At 38.5% G+C, this 25,379-nt stretch overlaps 1 protein-coding gene across 1 annotated transcript in view; it reads left to right on the top strand.

Annotated features, from left to right (window-relative positions):
• The first annotated feature begins 1,828 nt into the window (after positions 1-1,828).
• Positions 1,829-25,379, top strand: part of ghrhra (growth hormone releasing hormone receptor a) — a 32,026-nt gene continuing 8,475 nt past the window's right edge. The window contains exons 1-10 of the mRNA XM_026150538.2: positions 1,829-1,931; positions 5,060-5,160; positions 8,557-8,654; positions 8,940-9,072; positions 11,433-11,586; positions 17,856-17,916; positions 18,044-18,113; positions 19,083-19,177; positions 23,251-23,380; positions 25,185-25,226. Of these exons, the coding sequence (XP_026006323.2) occupies positions 5,101-5,160; positions 8,557-8,654; positions 8,940-9,072; positions 11,433-11,586; positions 17,856-17,916; positions 18,044-18,113; positions 19,083-19,177; positions 23,251-23,380; positions 25,185-25,226 (843 nt within the window). The 5' untranslated portion in view covers positions 1,829-1,931; positions 5,060-5,100. The remainder of the gene's footprint in view (positions 1,932-5,059; positions 5,161-8,556; positions 8,655-8,939; positions 9,073-11,432; positions 11,587-17,855; positions 17,917-18,043; positions 18,114-19,082; positions 19,178-23,250; positions 23,381-25,184; positions 25,227-25,379) is intronic.

Genomic DNA, 25,379 nt, shown 5'->3' with positions numbered 1-25,379 from the left:
GTGCAGTACACGCTCCGTTTATCAGCACAATTAAAATTGATCAGACAAGCTACTCCATCCAATCATCCACTTTCTCCTGTCAAATCTGTCAACTCAGTGAAAAATGAATTAGTCCGTTAAACCGAGTAATCCGCGGTTTATATAGAATGTAGTTGATGGAAAAAAAAGTGAAAGCTTTTAATGTGGGCCAATCACAGCTACAAGACTGTGGACGGGACTTGTCAGATGGTGTTATGCATCACTTTGGATTTATTAGGTCAGGATTAATATAAATACCCAATTTTAATTATACGAGAGTGAATACGTGACTTGGCAATCAGGTCACCTGAATGTACTGTGTTTGCACATGAAGGCCTGAGGTTTAAATGCGTCTGCTCCGTTCTTCATAAATAAAACAGCAGGATGTATGTCACGCTGCAGGGAACTCTTCATAACATTGCTGGAGTTCAGGGCTTTTTGAGATGTACTCAGTCTTTCATAAACATGCGAGATGCTGAGGCTGTTGACGGACGACTGAAAAGCATTAGATCTCATTTTTCCTTCGTGGTGCACATAAAGACACCAGATAATGTTGGTACTTTAACAGAGATAATACAAACACTGATGTAGCATATAGCGTAATATCTACATAGCTTATTGGAGCTCAGATTCTTTTTCCAAATGTAAATATATTATTTACATATCTAGTATTTCTACTGTATTTCTCAAAAAAATGTTTTTAAATGATTATTTCTTTTACTTATCTATTTTATATGTGGATTGTTCTGTTTGACATCTGTTGTTGACAGTAAAGCATACATTTCATTGTACAGGGAAACATGTTTCTCTGCTGTGCGTATGACAATAACTTTGAAACATAATGATTGTGATTGATGGCGAGGGGATCATCACAGTAATTGCGAATCATCCTGAATGGCACAAAAATGTCTGAAACAAACTGTAATGTCAGTTTAATAGTTGTGGAGGTATTTGTGATCAAATGCGGCAATGGGGACTAAACACACAAACATACACACACTCACACACACTATCAGAAAACACGAGAAGGTTTTCAGACTCAAAACAAAGTTTGCTTCCTGTTTCACAGTCTGAGCCCTGAAGACGAGAGAGAATGGAATAGTGATTCGTTGCTATTTTTCCAGATTGGTGTGACAGATTGGCAGAGCTAATCAGCTGAAGCTAATTAATTAAAAGTCCAGCATTGAAAATATACTCAAGTAACATTCAGAATAGTCGTGTTTTAATAGTTAAGTTATACAAATCTCAAGCCACATATCATTTAAGATTAGACTTAAAACTTTTCTTTTTTCATAAAACTTTATAAACTTGATAAAACTGCCCCTCCCTGAGGCTGGTTCTGCTGGTTTCTTCCTGTTAAAAGGGAGTTTTTCCTTCCCATTGACGCTTGTGCTTGTTCATAAGGGGCTGACTGATTGTTGGGATCTTCACCTTGCAAAATAAGCAAGGCTGCACCTATTTCCCATTTGTAAACATATGAGGGGTAGCTTAAGACTTTTGAACAGTACTGTACATTTTGTAAAAATTGCAATTGGGAAAGCCACTAAGTAAAGCTGTAAATGTTTGCATAAATTTAGTGAATTTAACCTGTTCTAATTACCTATGAAGTTTAAAATATAAGTACAAACTTTTAGGATGCGGTTTGTGGAAGTAGAGTTATTCTAACTAAAGCTTGACAAAAGAGATGTTCAGCTTTGCAGCTGGATTTTGCACTAAATCTTGAGCACTTGAATGTCTATACTGTCAGCATTGTGACAGTGTTATTAATAACTTTCTGCTGCTTCTCCCTCTGTCTCTGTTTGCAGGATGTAAAACAGAATGGGATGAGATCGGGTGCTGGCTGCGAGCTGAGGTTGGGCAGGTGGTCAATTTGTCCTGCTCTGAAGTCTTCCAGCATTTCTCCAGCAATCAAGGTTGGTTCCTGCACCTTCTGCACGATTCTTGGATGCTGTGCTGTCGCACCAGTATTAGCTTTAGCTCTGCTGGATAATCAGCAGAGCTAAAGCAGGCTGGAGTCAATGCTGGAGAATCATAGCATGTATTCATGTATGTTTGTTGGCAAGAATACACACACACACACACACACACACACACATATAATATGCTCTAGGATGTTTTTGGCAGAAGTGGATTGAAATCTTGTCTGCAGGGTTCATTCATCACAATTTGACATCCTTTTCGGCTGCTGTCTCCTCAAAGAAAGTCCTTGTGACACCATGAGAAATAAATTCTTTCTTAATAATGAGCTTTTGCATTTAGCAATTTTTATATTTACACATACGTGTGTAAATAATGCACATATATCCACATTAAGATTTTTATTAGCTTTTTCTTTGGTTAAAACAATTACATGTTTTGCGACTATTAAACTGGTCCTTATAGGACAACAAGTAAACGTTTAAAATGACGCACACAGACAGCAATATTGGTCTGTTGTATTGTTACAGGACCATTAGAGGAGGGAAAGCCACATTAATTAACGAGTAATGCTCTTTCCTCCTTTACCTTGATGGAAATAACGGCTCATTATGATCTGAATTGCTGATCACCCAAACAAACAAGAGGCTTTGCTTTCAGCTGCACAGTTTGCAGCATTTGGACTCCAGTCGGTTTCTGTTTGCTCAGAGGAAATAACGAACAAAGAAAAAAATCCTCCTGTCATTTATTTTTATGCATCTTTGTTCTGCTAAACAGCAATTCTGCTATTACCTATGCGCTATCTCTGGCAAAGATATTTAAATACACAGTCCCACAAATACCAGATGAATTTCTCCTGTCACCCGCTGTATCCAAATGAACTTTAACCAAAAGCAGACGTCAGTGGACATAAAAGAATAAAACGTTTTTTGACTCAAAGCACAATGGACCGAAATAGTCTCAGAGAAGAAATACTGGTGCAAGTGTACCGGACTGATGACTTAAAGCTTGTAGGTTAAAACAAGGCGTGTAAAGCAATTGTTGATGAAAATCTGGATCTTGCTGGTAGTGGTGTTGGTCACCCGCCACATCTCGGACCCATACAGGAGGACTGCTTTCACATTAGTGTTGAAGATGTGCTGAGATAAGGCTTTGGAGTTCCAGATGGGTCGCAGGGTGTTGAATGCAAGCCTTGCTTTGTTGATTTGTCTTCATCTGCGCCACCATCACTGTTGACTATGCTTCCTAGGTAGATGAAGCAGTCAGTTTCCACCAAGTGTTTTCCCTGTAGCTGCTGTGGATGTTCTTGTTGGTTGTTCAGCCGCAACACCTCTGTTTTTCTGACGTTGATCTTCAGGCCAGTCTTTTCTGCCTCCTCAGCGAGCCGGGTAAGCTTTTCATCAACAAGTGCTTTCGACACATCCTCAACATCAGATGGCCTGAGAAGATCTCGAACACAGACCTGTGTAAGAGAACCAGCCAGAACCCGGTCGGTCAAGACATCAAGAAGAGAAAATGGGGCTGGATAGGCCACACACTTCGAAAACCAATCGACAACGTCACAAAGCAAGCACTGGACTGGAACCCACAAGGAAAAAGGAAAGTGGGGAGACCCAAACAGACGTGGAGAAGATCTGTCGAGAGCGAAGTGAAGGCCGCCGGAATGACGTGGACCCAGCTGAAGAGAACGGCCCAGAACAGAGTCCGTTGGCGTGGTGTTGTTGTGGCCCTATGCTCCACCAGGAGTCTACAGGAAAATTGCTTTGATTGATTTGTAAAGCAATTATGATTCAATATTTAATTACAAAGGAATTAATCAGCTCATGGTTTCACAAGCATTTTGCAAATTTCTAAATATTCGTATTTTTTCCCCCTTTACACAGCTGCCGGGAAGCATATCATTTACTTAAAGTACGTCTCTTCGATATGTTTTTGTGAAAAAACTGCTGCAGTGTGAAAATAGGCTGCCCTGAGATTATGGATGAGGTTCTGCATATTGTTTAACTGTCCAGCCAGCAACTTCTGTTCCATCTCACAGTGTTGCTTTTGGTGTCATTAGTCAAAAATCACTGTAAACTGCTGCTTTGTGCTGAACAACAGATATATTGTCAGAAGAAAGCACAGTGGAGACTTTAGACAATAAAGGACCAGATATTTCCAAAAGAGGTTGGAAGAGACCAAAGTGAGGTTCAATAGACTGAGTAGAGGATTTGCTTCAAATATAATGGAGAAAAAGAAATTAAAAGATGATAATGGTGTAGCAGTTATTAGCCCTGAAGTTAAAAAGGAAAATATACCTGCAGAGTTTCAATAGGTTTCAGTAGGTTTCATACAACACCTTTTTCTTCACTTTTCAAAAATCCTAAAAGTTAAACTCGACCAAAGGAGCCAGAGTGTAATTTCAACAGCATTTCACAACAAAAAGGGATGCGAATAACACATTTTAATTCAGGTAGATTTAAAATAGCTCGTATTGTCAGTCAGTTGTGTTGTAAAATGTATGAAAAGACTAAAAACCAAGACAGAAAAGGACACTTGGTGTAACAAAAAGGTTCACTGAGCTTCTAAACCCAGGCTGTCAAACAAACAGCCTGTAGGTCAGAACTAGCCCATCAGACTGTCCCACTGGAGGGATTTGAAAAGTGCCAAAATTATAGAGAAAGAGGGCATTTAGCAGTTTCACCCAAGCATCGTGTTGAAAGCTCATGGTCAGGAGACTGACTGAACATTGTTGAGATCTCAGGGTGTTCATCACCATGTTTTGCAAATGCATGGTGCATTACATGTGAACATTTTCAGCAGGTAGTTATATGTCTTTATAAGAAAGAAACAATTTGAAGGTGTTATTTACAGGTTCCCATGCAGTGGTTATGCGACCCATAAACTGAACTGAAATTGCCGCTTTCATTCTTGAGACAGAAAAAGTGGCTCCAAGTGGTTTGCACATTCCCCTTGCAAACAAAAAGACCTCCGGTTTATTCCTGGAAGGAAACACCAATCCTTTTGGGGTTGTGTCAGGAAGGGCACAAAAAATAATAAAAGAACAACATTCATATATTTGTGCGATTGAAACACTTGAAATTAACTGTCTCCTTGCGTTCTCTCTTTGGATTCCCCACATTAGGGTATGTTTACAGGAACTGTACTGCTGACGGTTGGTCGGAAATGTATCCACCCTATGAGGAGGCCTGCGCGTTCAGCGATGACAGCGAGCCTGAGTCCGAGGTATACGGACATGTGGTTGTAATCATGCCAGTCAATGAAGGATGAACATATTGTTTCTGCTTCCTCTATCGCTGTTTCCTTTTTATGTCAGACCTATTTGTAGTTAGCTGTGAGGACCTTTGTTCCAGGAATAAATGTAAACAACTCAAGGGAAATTACAGGTCCTGAAATTGTTTATATATTTAAATAACCACACAGTTAAAAATACATCTTTTTCAGTGTTTCAGCATAATTACTGCTTTTTCTATCTAAAGCTTAAACAAACTAGAAAAATTTGCATTTCCTGCGAAAATGCAGTGTGGATGCTTAAAGCTGAAGCTGCATGCAAAAACCAGCTGAAAAAGCTGAAAAGTTGCAGAAATTGTAAAAGCTTTTCAGAAGCAAAAGAACTTTGCTAAAATGGAATAACTTAGCAGAACTGCAATATCTTAGAGGAAACATAATACTTGGCAGAAATACAATTATATAGCAGAAATGCTATATTTAGAAAGAAAAATATAATATAGTAGAAATAGTATGATTTAGCAGAAATACTGTATTTAGCACAAGTACCAAAAAGTAGCAGAAATACTATGATTTAGCAGAAATACTATGATTGAGCAGAAGTACTAAGATGTAGTAAAAGTACTTTGATTTAACAGAATTACAATTATGGAGGAGTAATACTTTAAAATGGGAGAAATAGCCTAAAGGGAAGAGTATTTGTGCCATGGAGTGTTAACAAGAATGTGAGGTCCATATTAGAAAAGCTGGTAAAATCATAAAAGTTTGCAGAATTGTAATAAATGATGAATATGAATTACTGGTCTGTGACAGTGTATTAATTTGTAGGGAAAAAAACATGTTGACCAAGGTGGAATCGAACCCACGATCTTTGGCTTGCAGACCCGTGTCATTACCAACTGCGCCACTGGGAAAGAGAGCAGCCGTTTTGAAAAACAGGGTGATGACGAGTCAGAATTAGATCGCGGTGAGAGGCGAAAAACGCCGTTTTTTGGAGTTACAAAACGTTGTGTAACTCAAAAACTAGGTGGACTAGAAGCATAATTCTTGTACTGGGTGAATCAGCGGACTTTGGTGTACTTTAACTGCGATTTTCATTGCTCTATGTACATCCGTCGCTGAGATATGACGAGAGAGGAAACGGAAAACCTCAGATATGATTGGCTGGCTGGGAGGCCGTGCAGGCCCTGATCTGTATATTTGAATGTCTGAGTCCTCACAGAGGATTGGCTGCCTGGCAGAAATATATAGAAATAGTATGATTAAGCATAAACACTACATTTAGCAGAAATACTATATTAAGCACAAATCCTATAAAAAGCAGAAATAGTATATTAAGCACAAATCCTATAAAAAGCAGATATACTATATTAAGCACAAATCCTATAAAAAGCAGAAATAGTATATTAAGCACAAATCCTATAAAAAGCAGAAATACTATATTTGGCACAAATCCTATTAAAAGCAGAAATAGTATGATTTAGCACAATAGTAATAAGTTAAACAGAAAAATCGGAAAAGCAAAATGGACAGCTGAAAAAATGCTGAACATGCTGAGGGTCCCTCAAATATACTTGTTAAATGAAAAAAATCAGCAAAAAAAATATATAACAGCCACACAATCAGAAATATGTACACATAAGGAAACACACATGCACAGAGAGACACACACACATGATCCAATTCAGTCAACCAGTCTAAATATATTGAATTTGAAGCTTAGAATGAGGTCATCCCATTAAAAGCCTTTCTCTCTCTCTCTGTCACACACACACACACACACACACACACACACACACACACACACACACACACACACACACACACACACACACACACACACACACACACACACACACGGAGAGAGAAGTAAGTTTCTAGCTCAGTCAAGCAGCCTTGGAGCTGCTGAATTTGAATCCACCAATCAGAGAGCCTGTGCACTTTTTCCCGCCAAAACAGCACAGAGAGACACAGGATTTTTGCAGTCTATTTCTCATAATGACAACTCCCCTCAAACAAATGACCATAATTTCCTAACCGTAGGGGCTAGAACGGTCATTCTTACACCGTTTTGTTCAGAAGAGATGGGGGAATCTTAAAGTGTTGACAATTTATCATTAAAATATGAATTATTAAAGATAATTGACTTCTAATGCACCATAACTGAGTAGAGCAAAGCAAAAACTGCCTTGACTTGCCCTCAAACAACGCTTTCTAACTCTAAATCTATTTGGAGTATCAATATCATTCTTTCACCGTAAGAGACAGCAGGCTTTGGTGAACAATCATGGAAATTTTCAGGTCTCTGTGGAAATCCATTAAAAAGATATGACGAGAGAAAAAAGTGGTTCATTTCCAGAGTTTGAAATCTGAAGAAATCTGAGCGAAGGACAAATTTTCTACCCTCAAACAAGTCTAACTCATTTCAGAACGGTAATAGGTGAGAAAATAATTCTTGAATTGTGAGCGTCAGGAGTGTCTGAAGATATACTGGGACAAGCCTTATGTCTTAACTTTGCTTCGTTAAGGAGATATGACGATTCGAATATGCCTCTCATTACAGAAATCAAGCGGTGATTTTGAACAAGCTCTCCATTGACTTTCTATGGAGAGTTTTGTGACTTTGTGTTGGTCTGAGGAGATTTGCCAAAATTCTATAAATCCCACAACAATGATAGTGACATTTTCAGAAACCCAGCAAAAATACCTACGTTTTGATGTATAATTTGTGGAAGTTGAGTGAAAATTGAGCAAGTAGCAAGAAGTTGTTCGGACATGAAGAGAAGACTGCAAAACCTTCAGTGGCATACTGGAAGCCAAGTGCATAGCAACCATAACAACGCATGTATTTTGTGAAAAATCACAATTTTGCAACTGAAAACTTTAAGAGGCATAAAAGTAAAACGGTAAAAGATTTGAAAAAGCTGAATCATACCTGAATAGCCCAATAATTTGAGAACATTTTAAAGTTTGAATGGTTGTTCTACGTGAAAATATGAGGAAGTAGTTAAGTTTCAGAAACAAGCAAATTTTAGCAGAATTGCAGAAGTTTCCCATTCATTTAAATGGGACAAATTAAGCTTAATATTTTAAAAAGTATAATAGTGAAAAATACCAAAAGACATAGCAGGAATTAGCAGAAATAGCAGAATATTTTAAAATTTGAACGGTGAAAATCGGCTGAAAATTGTGGAAGTAGTTAAGTGCCAAAAAGTGTACGGAAGTCCCAAGAGGAACTCAATAGCTTAAAGCATCCACACAATTATTATTCATTCATGAATCTTATAAAGAAAGAACCCTTGAAATTGCAGCAATCTGAGTCAGACTCACAGCTTCAGACTTTTATTTTGATATTTTTCTAAACTAACGGTTTCTCTGTTTTCCTGTCTCCAGACGAGTTACCTTTATACCTTCAGACAGGTTTACACCGTAGGCTACGCCACGTCACTCATCTCCCTCATTACAGCCATCGTGGTGTTCGCAGCCTTCAGGTTAGACCAGAGCGGCACACACCACCATCTGCACCCACAAAAGGCCAATAAAAGGGGAAATTTCTATGATGCAGACACATTCAGGATTTGTGTGGTTAGGACAGCATCTTATAATTTTAGGAAAATATGCATATATTCAGATGATAAAGCCTCAAAGAGCCTTTGTAGTACAGAGGATTATGAATCATCTTACACATGCAAATTCATGAAGTTGTTTACCTTCTTCTTCCGCCTTATGAAATATTAATTTACATGCAGTGTATGCTTTACGCTATTGTTACGCAGGAAGTTCCGCTGCACCAGAAACTACATCCACATCAACCTGTTCGCCTCCTTCATCCTGAGAGCCAGTGCCGTCTTCATTAAAGACACCGTGCTGTTTGCTGATGAGACCCTGGACCACTGCTCCATGTCCACGGTGAGGGCTCTAATTGATGTTTGCATCAAAATAGATTCCCACATGCTGTGTGATTGAGTTAACAGTGGAAACAGAGAACGAGGAGGGGAAGACACGTGGCAAAACGATGAGAGGGAAATACTCTCATTAGACTGATGAAATCTTTTAGCAACAATTTAAGATTTTTTTTTTATATTGGAAAAATGAGAAAATATAGGTTTAAATCTACAGTAGATAGATAGATAGATAGATAGATAGATAGATAGATAGATAGATAGATAGATAGATAGATAGATAGATAGATAGATAGATAGATAGATAGATAGATAGATGAAGGTATAACCGTAGGAATGATTTCCTGAAGTGGTCTTTATGTTAGTGGGGTCTGAGGGAGAACGAACTCTGTTGGCTCTGTAGTGTGAAATGGAGTGGGTGTGTCCATGATGGACAATAGTTTGTCAATGCCCTCCTGTCCCTCTGTGACTCAAACGCCTCCAGATTCTGGCCACTGATGAATTTGTTGTTCCTGCTGGCATCTCTGGCACAGATGCCACCCCTCCAAGCAGACAGCAGCACTTGCTGCTAAAAATTGGTCTTGCCGTTTTGCCTCAAACACTGGAGGAACTGAGGTTCCTCAAAAAATAGAATCCAATCTGTCATTCATGTGAACACCCTATTACCTGTAGCCGTCCACTGCTTCAGTCACCCATCATGCTAATTGGCTTAGTCACCGGAAATCAACCACTATCTCTTTTGAGTGGCTGAATTTCAGAAGGAGGTGGTTTTCCGCCAAAGTACTACACATAGCTCTTCATCACCTCCCACTCCAGCCCTGTCCCTAATACACCCAACCACTGCAGTGTCATTAGACGACTTCTGCAGGTGGCATGATTCATTCATGTGCTGGAAGTCAGAAGGTTATAGAGTGAACAGGAATACAGACACTTCCGTCCTGTATATATTTTGTATCAGGATCTCCTTATATAGAATGGTAAATGGCCTGTATTTATATAGCGCTTTACTAGTCCCTAAGGACCCCAAAGCGCTTTACATATCCAGTCATCCACCCATTCACACACACATTCACACACTGAATGTACTGAATATGCTTTTTTTGCACATGTGTGTGTTGGATTTGGAGAAAAGGTTTGTTTCTTTTTTCATGAATTGATTTTAAAAAACAGCCTTTGTGTTTGTTCCTTATTACATGTTTTGGTCTCGGTGTCCATGCTTTTTATTGCTTTTTTGTCATCTTTGGTTTTTATTCTCTTGTGTATCTTTGTGGGGTTTTTTTTGTTTATCTTTGTTCACTTATTGTTTGGTGCTGGTTTTACACTTTTGTGTGTTTTTGTGGTTATGTACTGCACATCTTCCTGTTGGTTTATATCTCTAGATTTTGCTAATTTTGTGTTCCTTTTTTTTATTGTTTTATAAATTTTAATTTCTTTTGCAAGTCTTCTCAAATTGTGATTTTGTGACTATTTAGGTAGTTTATTTTTGTCTTTTTTTTAATTGGTTTGAGTTCCTTGGTGCTTATTTTGTATTTCTTTGTACTTGATTGACTTCAGTTGAAGTTATAGCAAAAGTAGAAGAAGAATCAAATATTTTTTTGTCACTACCTTCCCTTTTATTACACAAAAAGATGTATTATTATGTTAAATGATGACTGTTAGATTTGTATTGTTGATTGTCATTTATGCTTAGAAATATTTACTTATATATGCTTAGAGTTTTGTAATTAGTTGTAGATTGGTAGAGGTTTTGATCCTTGATAGTCTGCAAACTTTGTGTGTATTAGACAGCACTTTGGGAGCATGAGAGGTCATACCGTGTCTTATTATTTTATGGTAGGATTAACGTAGTTGCGTCTGTTCTAGTCTAAGTGCTCTTTGTTTAGATGAACTGCAGGACTTCCTCACCGTGTTATCTAGGATGAACCATCTAGGGTGAGGGGGAGGCTACCCTCTTCCTGACCAAGGATGTTTGACCCTTTGATCAGCAGTCCCCACACACACACACACACACACACACACACACACACACACACACACACACACACACACACACACACACACACACACACACACACACAGGCAAGGTACTCTTTGTTTGTATGTAGACGTCGTATGTTAATGAACCTATGCATATTCATGTAACCTCAATAAAAGGACAGTGTATGGGAGAACGGACGAGACCAACTGGAGTCAAGCGGTTGTCTGGTTCTCTCCCGTGCACGAGTAACATGAAGAAGTTTGCCTACTTGCGTCTTGCTTGCAGTGTAATTATATTGTCTTAACGTTCCAGCGAATAGGTTCAAGCTACAAACCTAACAATGACACATCCAGTTTTTCTAACTTTGTTTTGTTGTTTCCTCTCTATAGAAAGCGTGCAAGTCAGCCGTGGCTTTCTTCCAGTTCAGCATCCTGGCCAATTACTTCTGGCTGCTGGTGGAGGGCATGTATCTGCAGACACTGCTGGCTCTGACCTTCGTCTCACAGAGGAAATACTTCTGGTGGTATATCCTGATTGGATGGGGTGAGTAAGAGTGACTGAATTGTCTTTACAAAAACAATCACACACTGTAGCTCCAACACAAACACTAAAAAACACAGAATAAAATGTGACCCACAAACAGATTAATATTCAAAAGGGTTATCTAAAATCATTTGTTAATCATGATCAGCTCTAGCAATAAAGCAAATATTGGTGAAATAGAGACAGGGCCATAGAACACAGAGGCTCAGTTGAAAGGGGAGGTGCTATAAATATGGTAGAAAAACTTCTTTTTTGTTACAAATAAGCTCAGTTGTGGATGCAAAGACAAACAATTTGCTTTTCTGAAAATATGCTTAGAAAGTCAAAAATTTTTTGCCTTGTTTTGCGGTTTTGACTACTGAACAGGGTGTTTATTATCCTAAACAGTCAATTGACACCTTTTGTCCTTTGTCTGTATATGTTTATAAGTCCCATGACTTGATGTTTTTGCTCACATTGGAATATTGTCAATTTGCACCGACATGTCAAATGGGCAAATTAAAATACAGGCTTCCTTTGTTTCTGTGTACAAAAGCACAGCCTCTATAATTGTGTTACACAAATTAATACAGATTATTTTTTAATTACACAAAAGTGTAATTCTCCTAGAATTAAATGGGATTTCATTGTGTTTTAAGGGGTACAAACTAAAGTTTTTACAGGAAAGAAATTTTTTTTAGTAGTGTGTGACTTTGGGTAATTTAAAAGAAATCCAAATAAAATTTTCCACAGCTTGCACTGTGCAAAATACATTGAAATTCAATTGAATAATATGGGAAAACACCCTTTGTTAACACCCGTATGATGTTAACTTGTTAAATGGATTGCAGCATTTAAAAACAAATGTTTTATATAGGCAGGGAGGGACTGGTTAAAAAAGGCACTTCACAAACTTTATCTATTTAGTGGTACTCTTTAAAAAACTAAAACTGTTAAATAAGCAGTATTCAAGAAGGATAGTGAAAGAGGAAAATGTAATACATACATTTTAAAAATGTAAAAATGTAAAATTGTGGTCATAGCCTACAACAGTGATTGGTTTTCTCACTACATCCCGGATGTGTCTCTGTGTGAGAAAAACACTATAAATGATTGATTTGAATGAGCAATATTTTCCAACTTGAAGAGACTGTATCCTTACAAACAGGATGCCTGTGAACTTAAAAAATGGAAATACTTGATAAATAATTGAATCGCTGTTTCCAGGTAAAAGTAGCATTGAAGCCTCGAGTCACACAAAAGGTCCCTACATGTTTTTTCTAGAGCTACACTAGCTGATCATCATGTAGCCTGACAAATACACAACAGCAACAGCTCATCTAACCGTTAAAATATCACATGTCAGAGACCATTAAAAGATGTAAAAGTGATTAAAATAATCATTAAAAGATATTCTTTTGGTAAGCGGAGAAAACACAGCAGTTAGCATGTTAGCTGCTATTAAATATTCAACTGGTGCTAGCGAGCCACTTTGACCTCCACACACAGTACTGCTCATATTATACAGTAACTAACTAGCTTACACAACTACACGTTAAAAAAATAGCCAGTAAAACATCAAGAACTTATCATTAGCTGTATATTTTTGGTTTCTCCATTTCAAAGAAGCTCTCAATGGTTTTCTGAAGTCCAGAGAAGTGTGATCCAGTGCAAATCATCATCATCATCATAATCGTCGTCATCTCTCCAGGCAGCCAGCCCATTGTTAATTCTGCTTATGGCAAGTTCTTCACTTGAGGTCTCACTCCTCATTGTTTCTGTCACCATCATCGGCCACATCTGCTAAAGGTCCTGCAGCAAACATGTCAGACGTTTACAGGCTTGCCAGCAAATGCCTGAAGGACCTGTCAAAGATTCACTCATATTAACTCCTTAAGAAAAAGTAAAAAATAAAAATTGACTGTTATTTAAGCAAAAATGTGTTAAGCTCCACTGAAAGTTTAATAAATACATGATTTTTTTTTTATTCTAAAACATCAGAGTAATGTAGGTAAAGGAATAATTTTCAAGAACAAACAAATGTTTCCATCGTGGCTTTTGCTGATTTAAAGTCAAGGCGTCTTGTTGCTTTTCTGTCTCTCGTAAATGATGCTGCTGGAGAATAAGTGCCATCAGTTGCACATTGTGATGTGCTCAATTTAATATATTCAGCTGCAGAATAGGAGATAACAGGGGAACAGTATGAAAACCCCTTTCAGTGCCTTAAATGGATTAACCCTTTAAAGCCAAAACTATTCCCAGAAAATTATAAATTTTGAAGTGAGAGAGTTTATTGGACCTTTTGACAAAAACATAATATTAATTTGACATTTATTTTACAATTTATTTAGAATTGTCAGGGGAAATTTTTAAACTAATGATAGAAGCCTCAAACGCTTACAAAAACTCATGTATCTAATATAAAGCACTAGGTGTTAAGGGGTTAAAGTCAGTATTATCACACATTATCTTCATATCTGGGTTGGAAATCTATTTTTACACAAGAACTGAGCCTCCAAAATCCTGGTAGCAGTTTATTTAGGCAGCAGCACAGCCCTAAAGATGAGTGTAGCGCTTGTTTTCCTCGGCCCCCCTTTTATTTTCTCTCCCATCTTTTTTTTTTCTTCTTAGCTTTCTATGGATGTTTTGAGAGGTTTCCATGTTTTCTCATCCCTTGTTCCTAAGCCAAGTGTTTTCCATTGTCTTACCATTCCCATCCCACTGTCTTTTTGTTTTGTTTGTTTCATGCTGCTGTATATTTTCCTATTCAAGCCTGTAATCTCATACTCCACCGCTCCTGTCAGTCTCATATGGTTCCTGTTACCAAAATATATCAGCTTAGTCCAGCCACACAGAGCTAAGCAGAAACTTTTGTTAAGTGCAGCAGTGAAGGTGAGAAACAGCAACACACTTACCTGAAACTTTTAGGCAATGTCCAGCTGGCAAAACAAAACCTTTCATGCCACGTGGGCTTTTTAAATCCTCCGCTGAATGCCAGTGCAATGCTGCATTCACACACGGTGGCAGGGATATTTCTGATAAGGCGATGAATGGAATTTATGGTAAGATATAAATGGATCTGACCCTGAGGGCTACAAGCACGCCGCTACAGTTTAATAAAAGAAGAGGTAGGTCATCAGCATTCAGGCAGACATTATTATGATTTCACGTCAGGTCTTGTGAGCTGTCTCAGTTGTAGGTTGTTGTTAAAGGTGCTCCACATGCAAACAGTGAGTCACGCTGAGCAGGATGCTGTAGCTGGCAACTGCTGCTCAGCTGCTTTGACAGGAAGTTAAGAGAGGAAAGTGAAATCCTCCACCGCTGTCAATCCCTGCCGGAGATCAGTTGATTCTACACCTTGTCTGGGAACTTGCACTTGAACCGTGATAATTTTTCCAGCTCCAATTCACAGCAGCACTGCTTTATAAGCCTGAACTGCTAATTTTAAAAATGGAATAGCACTGAATTCATGGGCATGAGACAATATTAAAAGTTATTATTAATAAAATAGCATAAGTTACACCAGGTAGTTTATCTCTGATTAACAACCTCCTTAACCTTTTGGAGAAGATCTCTTAATTGTGAGATTAGTCATAATTACAATTGTGAATGCTTCTTGGGGCTGTGCTTCAAAGCAGGTACAACATACTCAGGATATCTTTCCCCTCTCTCTTCTCTGACATCAGCAATCAGCCTAATCAGTCACACAAAGGTGGTTATAATTTCAATAAGTTAGTCCACAGCTTCCCAATCTAGCTGCAAGGGTGGTTCCCTGGAAGAGGCGGAAATGGAGGCATCTGACCAGTCAGTAATGTGAAAGGTTTACAGAGAGCAGAGTGACTGATTCTTAACAAGGAAAATCAAACTATGATATTAGAAAAAACTGTTTAGGCACATAATACAGTCTGAAAGCAATGGAGTGCAACCAGTTCAGCTCCTGAGCCGTGTGAGTGGAGGAGCACTGTACAGTAGTGCAGTATCAAACATGCTGTGTGCACTTTAAGCTCTCTTGAGCCAGCTGGCAAAAATGCAGACTGTGTAAGCCTTATTAATATCACCCGTTTATCATTAAGGAATACATTTATTAAATGTATGTGGATGTGTGTACCGCAGTGATGAATTTGTTGAGAAGTTTTGTTTACAAGGATTTATTTCCAACGGTAACCAGCGACGCAAGACTGAAGTGCAAACATGCACACATACAGCACCACGTCACATCACAGTGTTTTTGTTTTGTCCTTCTGAACTGTATGACTCAACTTGAATCACCTCATCGCTCACTCTACACTCAAAAAAGGTGACATGAAAGCGTTGCTGTCCCCTCCTCTGTCAGAGAGAAATGGGGTGAGACATCAGGCCCAAGGTCTCCTGCTTTTTTTACTGCCTTTTCTGAAGCTTAGTTTTTGTTTTTTTTCCTCCACGTTGAGAAAAAACATGGACAAATAGCTAATCGTGCATCTTTCACCACTGATTCAGGTTTAAGATGAGGCAGTATCAGAGTCCAGTGCTGATACTGGACTCTGTTGTGAATCCTGCCTGTGTTCAGAGGGTTACATAGGGAAAAGTACCCATAACAATGAGAATACATGGCTTTAAGGCCAGCTCAAGACAGAGCTTGTTTCAGTCAGAAGTATTACACAAGTTCGTCTGTGTTTGGAAAAATGACTCTGTCCTCTTTATAGATCAGATTGACTTGAAGAAAAATGTGGTGAGAACTGTGCAGACTTCTTCTGAAACATTCATGGTGTGATTTGAAGCAGTGTGTGAAGGAGGAAGCAAAATTTGTTCCGTGTTGTGGCATAGAAGCAGAACCTGTGTCATGCTTAGTTTATGCTACCCCGATTGTTTCGATTTATGGAGGGATTTGTCCACGGAGAGGGGTTTTCAAACTATGTAAATATGCTCCCAACAGTCGTCCAAAATCCATGCTGCATGGTGCTTGACATGGATGAGTGTGTTCGTTGCTGATCGGTTTATGAGTAGGCGGGGACAGGGAAGGTAGCAAAAAGGTAGAAGTTCAAAAAAATTCCACAAATTTCCCCAAATCATCTTCGTGTGCTAGAAGTTTACTATTCTCTGCACCTGATGGACCCACAGCAACCTAATCTGATCACAGGCTGCCCACACTGCCATTGGTGAACCATAATTTCCCCATAAAGATGAGCGGAGCTCATCAGAGAACCCAGTGGCTAGCCTATTAGCTCAAACATTTAGCTTGTGTGCACCAAACATTAGTTACGAATGTAAATGATTCCAAAGATCTCAAGAGCTAAATCGTTGTCAGATGATCATCAGTGGTTCCAAGATTGCATTTTGTCAAATGAAATCCCAGTTTTGTTGTAAGAAACCCTGACGACTTGTCACAGCAAGTGTTAAACTCCCCCCAGAAAAAAGAAAGTAATGAGCACTATTGCTCATATTTTGACTCGTAAGGTAGTTCAAATAATTCTGACACTGATCTGTATCCATACCTGAACGTGCCAGTTGATTTAGCAAACACAAAGACTTTAGATCATTTTACTATCATGTTCTGGGAATGTTTACACAGTCTTCTGCATAGTCGATTAATCTATAGGCAGTGATTTCACCTGTCTAATGTTGAACATGACCCACAAGTTACCATGGCGATATAACCTGGTAAGAAAAAGAAAAAACAGAACCGCTATTACTGAAAACCCAGGATTTCCTTATTTGCCTTATTTTCACCCAAGAATTAATGCACAGCAGTTTCAGCTGTTGATAAAAGGATGATTACTTAATAAATTCGGCTGTTCCCCCAAATTATCATATTTTATACCTGGACAACAGATGTTGGGTTGGTGATAGATTGCTTGTGATATTCCCTATACAAAGTTACAACAATAACAGCCATAATAATGCTTAAAAAAATATGAAACTACACAGATGAATATGTTAAGATATGTAAATATTTTTGTCCTGAATGTTTTTACACAAAGCACCTGAGGTGTGTTTACGTGTGTGCACACGAGTGGTGCTCAGACTGTAACCACGGTGGCTCTGATGCGTCTTATCAGCTTCTTTCTGGCTTTACTATCCTGCTCTCTCGTGTCTCCTGCTTTTATTCTCTGTGTACTCCTTTTTTTTTGGGCATGAAACAGATGCAAGTAGCATGGAAATTTTTTTACACAGAGTCAACTTAATATTTTCTATGCTTGTCAACAAAGAAATATGCAGCAAACAGATGCGTTTGGTCTGGAGCAATGTTCGGATTGATTTTACTTGACAGGTAAACAGAGCATGCATAATTAATTCCTGCCCTTACGTTTTAGGGCTCCCATCTACAGTTCTCATACTGTGGGTTTTGACCAGATTCTTCTATGATGACAGAGGGTATGTTTTTACTGTTGTTACTTTCATATTTCTGCATTTTATTTAAAGCAGCTTGCCAGTCCATGTGAACTATTATATCTATTTTTGTAGGTTTAGTATTGCACTGACATTACATTTGGCTTTACAGTTGCTGGGATGATACAGACAATGTTGGCATCTGGTGGATTATTAAGGGACCAATAACAGCCTCACTGCTGGTGAGTATAGGAGTTAAACACCAAGTACCTGATAAACTTGCCTGTCTGGTTTTTTGTTTTGTGGTGGCAGATTTACAATTAAAGTTTTACAATGAAATTTTACACTAAAGTGGGATTCTTCAGGCAGAGGAAGTGCAAGTTTGTGGCCCTTGGGGCAGTGATCATGAAATATTAAATAATATACCAGCGATGTTTTAAAATTTTAGGAGCTTGTTAAGAAACATGTATTGGTGGTTTTGTCTTTTAAATCCTTTGATGTCAGATTTTCTTTTGTCAAAGCTAAAGGTTAATAAATATTTGCCAACATACTGAGAGACAGAAGTTTTCTTGCAAATCACATTTGTTCCTGGCACAAGTTTAACTAGTTAATTAAGATAACTTTACTTCAGTGAGTTGGTAGAAATGAACATCTCTGGCAGCCATGGTAATATTTCAGTTAACCGAGGTTGTTTACTCACCTGTACTTTTTCTGGACTCGGTCCACTTCCAGACAAACTCCAGAGTGGTTAGTTTATAGTGAGGATCTGATCCAACTTCGAGCCGACCCAATTTCCTGGTGTACGCTGCAAGATTGAGCTAAAAGCCTCCCTGAATTCTTTACGTTTTGCATTATGAGATGCAACAGAGTTCTGTATACATTCAGAGTACATTTTTTTCCTGAAATATTACTGTGATAAATATGATAAACACATTGATTTTCCACGTAATCAACTAGTCCAGAACATAGTATCTTTTTCCTGTATTTACTTTTCTTGCCTCAGACACATTTGGCCCATCAGCGGAGTGAATGTTCTCGTTTGCAGTGACACATTGTGGTTCACTTTGTCTCGAGTTCAATAGTAATCACCTTTATCCTGTGATGATACAGGATTTTTAAATTTTTCATTCCCCTGTGATAACACTGAATGTCTTTTAACTAGTGTGTATCTGATTTTGCCATTTAGGCCACTGTGCATGTTTCTCTTCCAGATCAACATAGTCATCTTCGTCAATGTCATCCGGATTCTGGTTGAAAAGCTTAAATCTTCTGCCATGACAGGGAACAATGACACTGGACACTTTATGTGAGTCACGAGGAGAGATTATTACCGTGGGACAATGTGGGGCACAGTGTACAATGTTGTGCTAGTGCAAAATTTTGTTATAGCTGGTTTTTAAAAATATCATGCAACAGATCCAGATTTAGCTGAACTGTTTACATGTGGCTGTCTGCACTTGTGTATTCCCTCTTTTGGTCAAAATTAATAGAAGAACAGTCCGTCGTTCTTGTGATACAAAAAACAGAGAAAAAACTGCATCAACAAGTTTCTCGACTACTGCCTGTTAACTGAAGGACAGCAATATTCTGAAAAGTCAGTATGCATTTGCGTCCTGCAGGCCACCCTCCTAATCTCAATAAGGTGCATAAAATTCACAAGACAAAACATTAAACAAAATAGTTCAAATCACATTAATACAAATGAAAACTTTTCCAGAGAAAAAGAAACACTCAAAAACACCTGTTCTGTTTGTTCATCATGGCAACAACAGCTTACAAGCCCACACAGGACATGCACCCTAGCACCCTGAAAGCACCTGGTTGAAAAGCAGGAAATTTTCATCTGACTCTGAAAAAATGACTGGTGCTAGTTTACTGCAACAGTCTAATGAACTTTGTGATTGGGTTTGCTGCACAGTGTAGTAAATGCTAGTTATTTCAGCCATTTTTATCTTTCCATTCATTTTCTTTGGTTCAGAGTTTAAATGCTATACCTCCTGACTGTAGCTAGGTAACTAGATAGAGTTTGTCACCTACTAATCAGAAGGTTGGTGGTTTGATCCCTGGCTGCTCCAGTCTGCATGCTAAATATCCTTGGGCAAGATATTAACCCCAAGTTCCTCTGCAGTGGGCCCATCGGAGTGTGGATGTGTGCGAATGTTAGATAAAAAACACTTAAACACAGAAAAAAGTAAATGGGTGAATGAAGCAAGTTGTATAAAGAACTTCGAGTGCTCAGGCAGAGTAGAAAAGTGCTATATAAGAACCAATTATATGATTACGATTGATTGCCCCCAATGAGACGGCCTCTTCTTCTTTCTCTTATTGGATAAGAGCCAGGCTTTGAAAAGTGTAACTCAGTGTTGATTTATGAGATGTAAGGAACCAATCAAAATGCTGAACATATGCCCCTCGCAAAGTGGGACATATGATCACTCTAGTCACAAGTTATTGATGTGACATATAATAGCTTTGATTTGATAAAAAGCGTGCTGCTCTTTAATAGAAGCTGTAAAGTAGTAAATTAATATGAAAACCAAAAACCTTTAGGGCAGCAGTAAGGTAAGAGGAGTCTGTGAGGATGGACTGCTCAGGAAGGCTGTTTTATCTAGTGAAAATGAGATTTGATAATACGTCTCAGCAGGAAACCTTACAGCTGATGAACAGATTTCTGATTGTGAGGAAGAAAAGAAGTAGCTTGCACCAATCAGCTAATACAGCACTCTAAAGAGCTCTGAACTTACCCCAGTGTGTGCATGTGTGATGTCAGGAAATGATGAAGAACAAATAACCTATCAGATAAATTAGTTTCGATATCCATACATCTTACATAGGGTGCTGAACTTAATCTTAGTGCTATTTTGATAAACCATCATTTTAATAATCTGTAAGTTTAAAATTTAAACACTGTACAAGAATAAAATTTGATTTCTTACAGATTACATTTGTACTTATAAGAAATGTCTTGTATGACTGAAAAATAAGATCAAAGCCACACTTCCCCTCTCTGATGCAATCTCTTTCAAGTTTTTTTTTTTTTTTTGGATTGGATATGCTCTGTGAGTTTGCAACTTTCACCGTCTTTCTTTGAAGCCTGGATGTGAGCCAGCACATCACAAGTATAGGTTTGAATAAATCAAACCAAATTCACACAAATATTTAGAAACAACTGTAAATTTTGTGTATTACATTTTTACAGACATATATTGTGCCCAGAAGACTAATCCTTTTTCACTTTTCACCAACGTTTAATCTTGTTCTCTCATGTGGATGAAAGTCGTATAACTTACTGAAATGTCTCAACTATTGGAAGGGTTGAAATCTGGTTTTATCCAATTTATCCAATCGCTCAGAAACTCAATACATGTAGGGATCTAGATTTGGCCAAGACGACCTGCTGAATTTCAAATCAAGCAGAATGAGGAAGAAAGGGGATTTAGGTGACTTTGAATGTGGCATGGTTGTTGGTATCAGACAGGTTGATCTGACTGTTACCTAAACTGCTGATTTGCTGGGATTTTCCCACACAACTAACTCTAGGGTTTACAGAGTGTGGTCAGATAAAAAGAAAAGTTCCAGTGAGCATCAGTTCTCTGGCTGAAAATAACTTGAAGAAGAAGCAGACTTGCCCGGTCTGATTCTGAATTTTTGTTGCGACAGATGGTACGGTCAGAATTTTGCAGAAAAATAAATGATAAAAACAAGACTGGCTTATGACATAATAACTTTTATAAGTCAGGTGAGGTAGCAGCCTCACCTCACCATAGTGGCCATGCAAGATGATCTACGCCCTTGGTAAGTTTTAAGGAAAAAAAAATATGGTTTTGGTAAAAATAGATCCATCGGCAATGTGAAATCCCAGAAATAAAAATTTCTCACAATATCATATTTTTTTCCGCCCCGATTTGCAATGATACATCCCAAGAACTCCATGACTTGCTCACTTGCTATTAGCAGAACTGTACCATCATGGTACCATAATGAAGATCAACGTTACAAGTGTCTAACACCAACAAGTGGATACATGAGATAATTTTGGGCTTTACTTATGGGAACCTATAGCTCAGGTGTGAGTTAAAAACATCATATGCAGAGAAAAGTGGTTCAGCATTAATAAAGCTGAGCTTTAAATCATTTTCTTGCACTAAACTCTTTATAATTCAGTTGGATAAATAGTAATTTATTTTAACATGTAAACCTTTTGCTGGGTGTTAAGTGGAAACTGCTAACTGAGGCAGTAGTATGTAAGAAGAAAAGGTGAGGGGGAGCTGTTTAAATCCCTTGACAAAAGTTTGAACGGCTTCTTACACTTTAATATAATATATGCATACATGAATCTACTGCAGCAGCAGTGAAACCCTGCTTCACCTGAAAGAATCCTTCTTTCTCTTGACATCTGGCTGGTGCACATTTGTGCTCAGCTGAATTAATTTAGAATGAGAGTATATAAAAATAGCTCCAGATTCCAGAAATAGATGTTACCTACTTTGACGTGCGACAGGATTGTTCCACCAGTTCAATGAATGTTTCACAGGATTAAAAGCCCCGCCTGTCGTAGGAACTTAAATTTGATTCAGGAGGAACCTTGGCATTCACACAAAGGCACAAATTATTCACCTGAAATAAGCTGATAGCTCCCCTCCATCTTTAATCTTTAAGCAGTTGAAGCTGTGATAATATTTCTGATTAGAGCTATTTTATGGTTTAATCTGACTATCTAGATGACTAAAACATATACTGCAACATCCTCATACATGTGAGAGTGTCACTGAGGAAACTAAAGTGAGAATAAAAAACACACACATGTCAGTTGTTAGGATAACAGCTGTCTGTTGATCTCTGATGAACTGGATACTCTTGTGAGTGGATCTGTACCCAGCTAGGTTTTCCAATCTCAATAGGATATACAGAAAAGTAAATGATGAAGAGCATAAACATGATACTTATCTCAGTGTCTTTTGATGATGAAGCAGATGTTGAGTTGCTCTTTTCAAACCACATTACTTGCGGGAAACCATTTCAACAAAATGTCATAAGAAATTAAATGGCAACATTTACATGATATTTAGACATCAGTGATATGAGCTGAACTAAGCACAATGTGTTCAGGTTTTGTGTTTTGACATTTTAATCTTTTCCACTGATTGGCCTGATGACGATGTTGTTTTAAAGGTCAGTGTAATGAAAATCTGACACCACCATTGTAGCTTTGATGAAACCTGAATGACGCATTTAGTCTGTCTGGCATTTGAAACTTGTACCTCTGACATGACTGAAAGTAGCTGACCATACTGGTAACACACTGTAATCTTTCAAAGTGTTGCATCATTATCTGGACTTATTTGTTATTTTTCAGTCCTTTCTTTTTGCTTCACTCAGGAGGCTGGCAAAATCCACCCTGTTCCTGATTCCTCTGTTTGGGATGCACTACACTGTATTTGCCTTCTTGCCTGAGAACACTGGAGTAGCAGCCAGACTCTACATCGAGCTGGGACTGGGCTCCTTTCAGGTATTAAACTTCAGAATCACAGTTCACAAAGAATTGCTAAAAATAAATAACTCACATTTCTCAAGTTGAAATTCTTCCCAGCAGATTTATTTTCCTTGTCACATTAGAAGCACAGGTGTTACAAATCTGAATCATCATGGAATTGATATTTATACCTGTGCATGCACAATAATAACTAAAGCTCGTCGGCTGAAGGCCAGATGAACTTATGTGATGGTGAGGTGTCTGCCATCCATCCCTCAGTCTGTTCCAGCACCTGTCCCTCTAAAATTCACTGAATTCTCAACTCGATTATTATATTTTAGAGAAACCTGCGCACACTGATATCCTATTGTATCTTCCAATTTATCAAGATTATGCGCAAAGTTAAAACAGGAGGTAACAGAGGGATAAAGCTGATGAGTGATCCCATGTAGACATTCAGTTGTAGTTCATGGAGCTAGGTTAAGGAGAGAGGTGATATCAGTTAGCAGCAGTATGGGTTCATGCCAAGAAGTAACACTACAGAACTTGGAAAGAAAAGCATCTGGACTGAAGACGTTTCACCTCTCATCTAAGAAGCTTCTTCAGTTCAAAGAGCAACTGGTGGAGAGTCCCAGATTTTAAGCCCTACGGGAATGTCCCCAAGAGGGTCTGGCACTCTCGGAAGTTTCTCGGATGACAGCTGTATAGTCCAGACACTTTTCTCACCAAGCTCCTTAGACTGCAATGATCTGGATGACTGAGAACCTTCACAGACAACACTACAGATAAGATATTTGAGAGAGTTGATAGAGAAATATAGAGAAATATAGAGAAGGCCAGAAGGAGCTTCACTGTGTGTTCATGGATCTAGAGAAGTCATTGATTGTGTGCTTGGAGGAACTGTGGTATTGTATGAGTATATCACTGAGGTGCAGTAGGAGACAGAGACACAGATGAGTTCAAGGTGGGAGTAGGACTACATCAGGGATCAGCTCTGAGGACCTTCTTGTATGCAGTGGTGATGGACAAGTTAAAAAAGGAATGAAAGTCAGTAGATACAAGACACAATACAGGGTGCACAGCAGAAGTGAAGAGGAGAGTGCAGTCAGGGTGGAGTTGGTGGAGATGAGTGTTGGGATGATTGTGACAGAAGGATAGCAGCCAAAGTAAAAGGGAGGGTTTACAAAATGTTAATGAGACCTGCTGTAATGTTTGGTTGGGATATGGTGGCACTGACAAAAACACAGGAGCTGATCCTGAAAGTGGCAATGTTGAGGATGTTAAGATTTTCATTGGGAGTGACCAGGATGGACACGATTAGAAATGAGAATATCAGAAGGAGGGCTTGAGCGATAGAGACACAAGGTTGAGATGGTTTGGGCATATGTAGGAAGAGTACATTCATATGAATATGTGGCAGAAGAGGATACTAGGAATACTAGATACTAGGAGAAATGGAAGCAGATGATCTGTTATGGCGACCCCTAAGAGCGGCAGCCCTTGCTGGCTGAAATAATCACGGTCATAAATAACCACTCCATAATATTTGTGCATGTGTAAGACTATAACTATGTGGAATGTTGACATTTATGCAGCACAAAATGTATCCCATAAACATGACAAAATGAATTAACAAACAACAATAAATCAGCAACCGAATGACTTCTTCAAAGCCTGCAGCTTCATCCTGTTTTGCTTGTTTGTTCTCTAAGTTATTGTGATGCTTTGTGCAATTAAGTGTTAGCAACACAAGTCACTGTTTTCCCTTAAGCGGACTGTACATGCAATCAGTTCTTACTCTTATGATTTTATCTTGAAACAGATGTCTTTTATGTTGCAGGGGTTTGTGGTGGCGCTTCTTTACTGTTTCATGAATGGAGAGGTAGGCAAATGGAGGGGAAGCTTGTGTAATAAAAAAAAGTCATACAAACATTTATCATAAATAGCTGCCCTGAGGTAAGAGCTATTCTTTGGAGTGAAAACCTCAAACACATTTTTTGGTATGGGTAAATGGCAGCATTGCAGAGACATTAAC

Source organism: Astatotilapia calliptera, chromosome 18 (genome assembly GCF_964374335.1).
Source record: "Astatotilapia calliptera chromosome 18, fAstCal68.1, whole genome shotgun sequence".
Classification (NCBI taxonomy): Eukaryota; Metazoa; Chordata; class Actinopteri; order Cichliformes; family Cichlidae; genus Astatotilapia; species Astatotilapia calliptera.
Note: the sequence above shows the minus strand (reverse complement) of the source record. Positions and strands in the feature narration are given on the sequence as shown.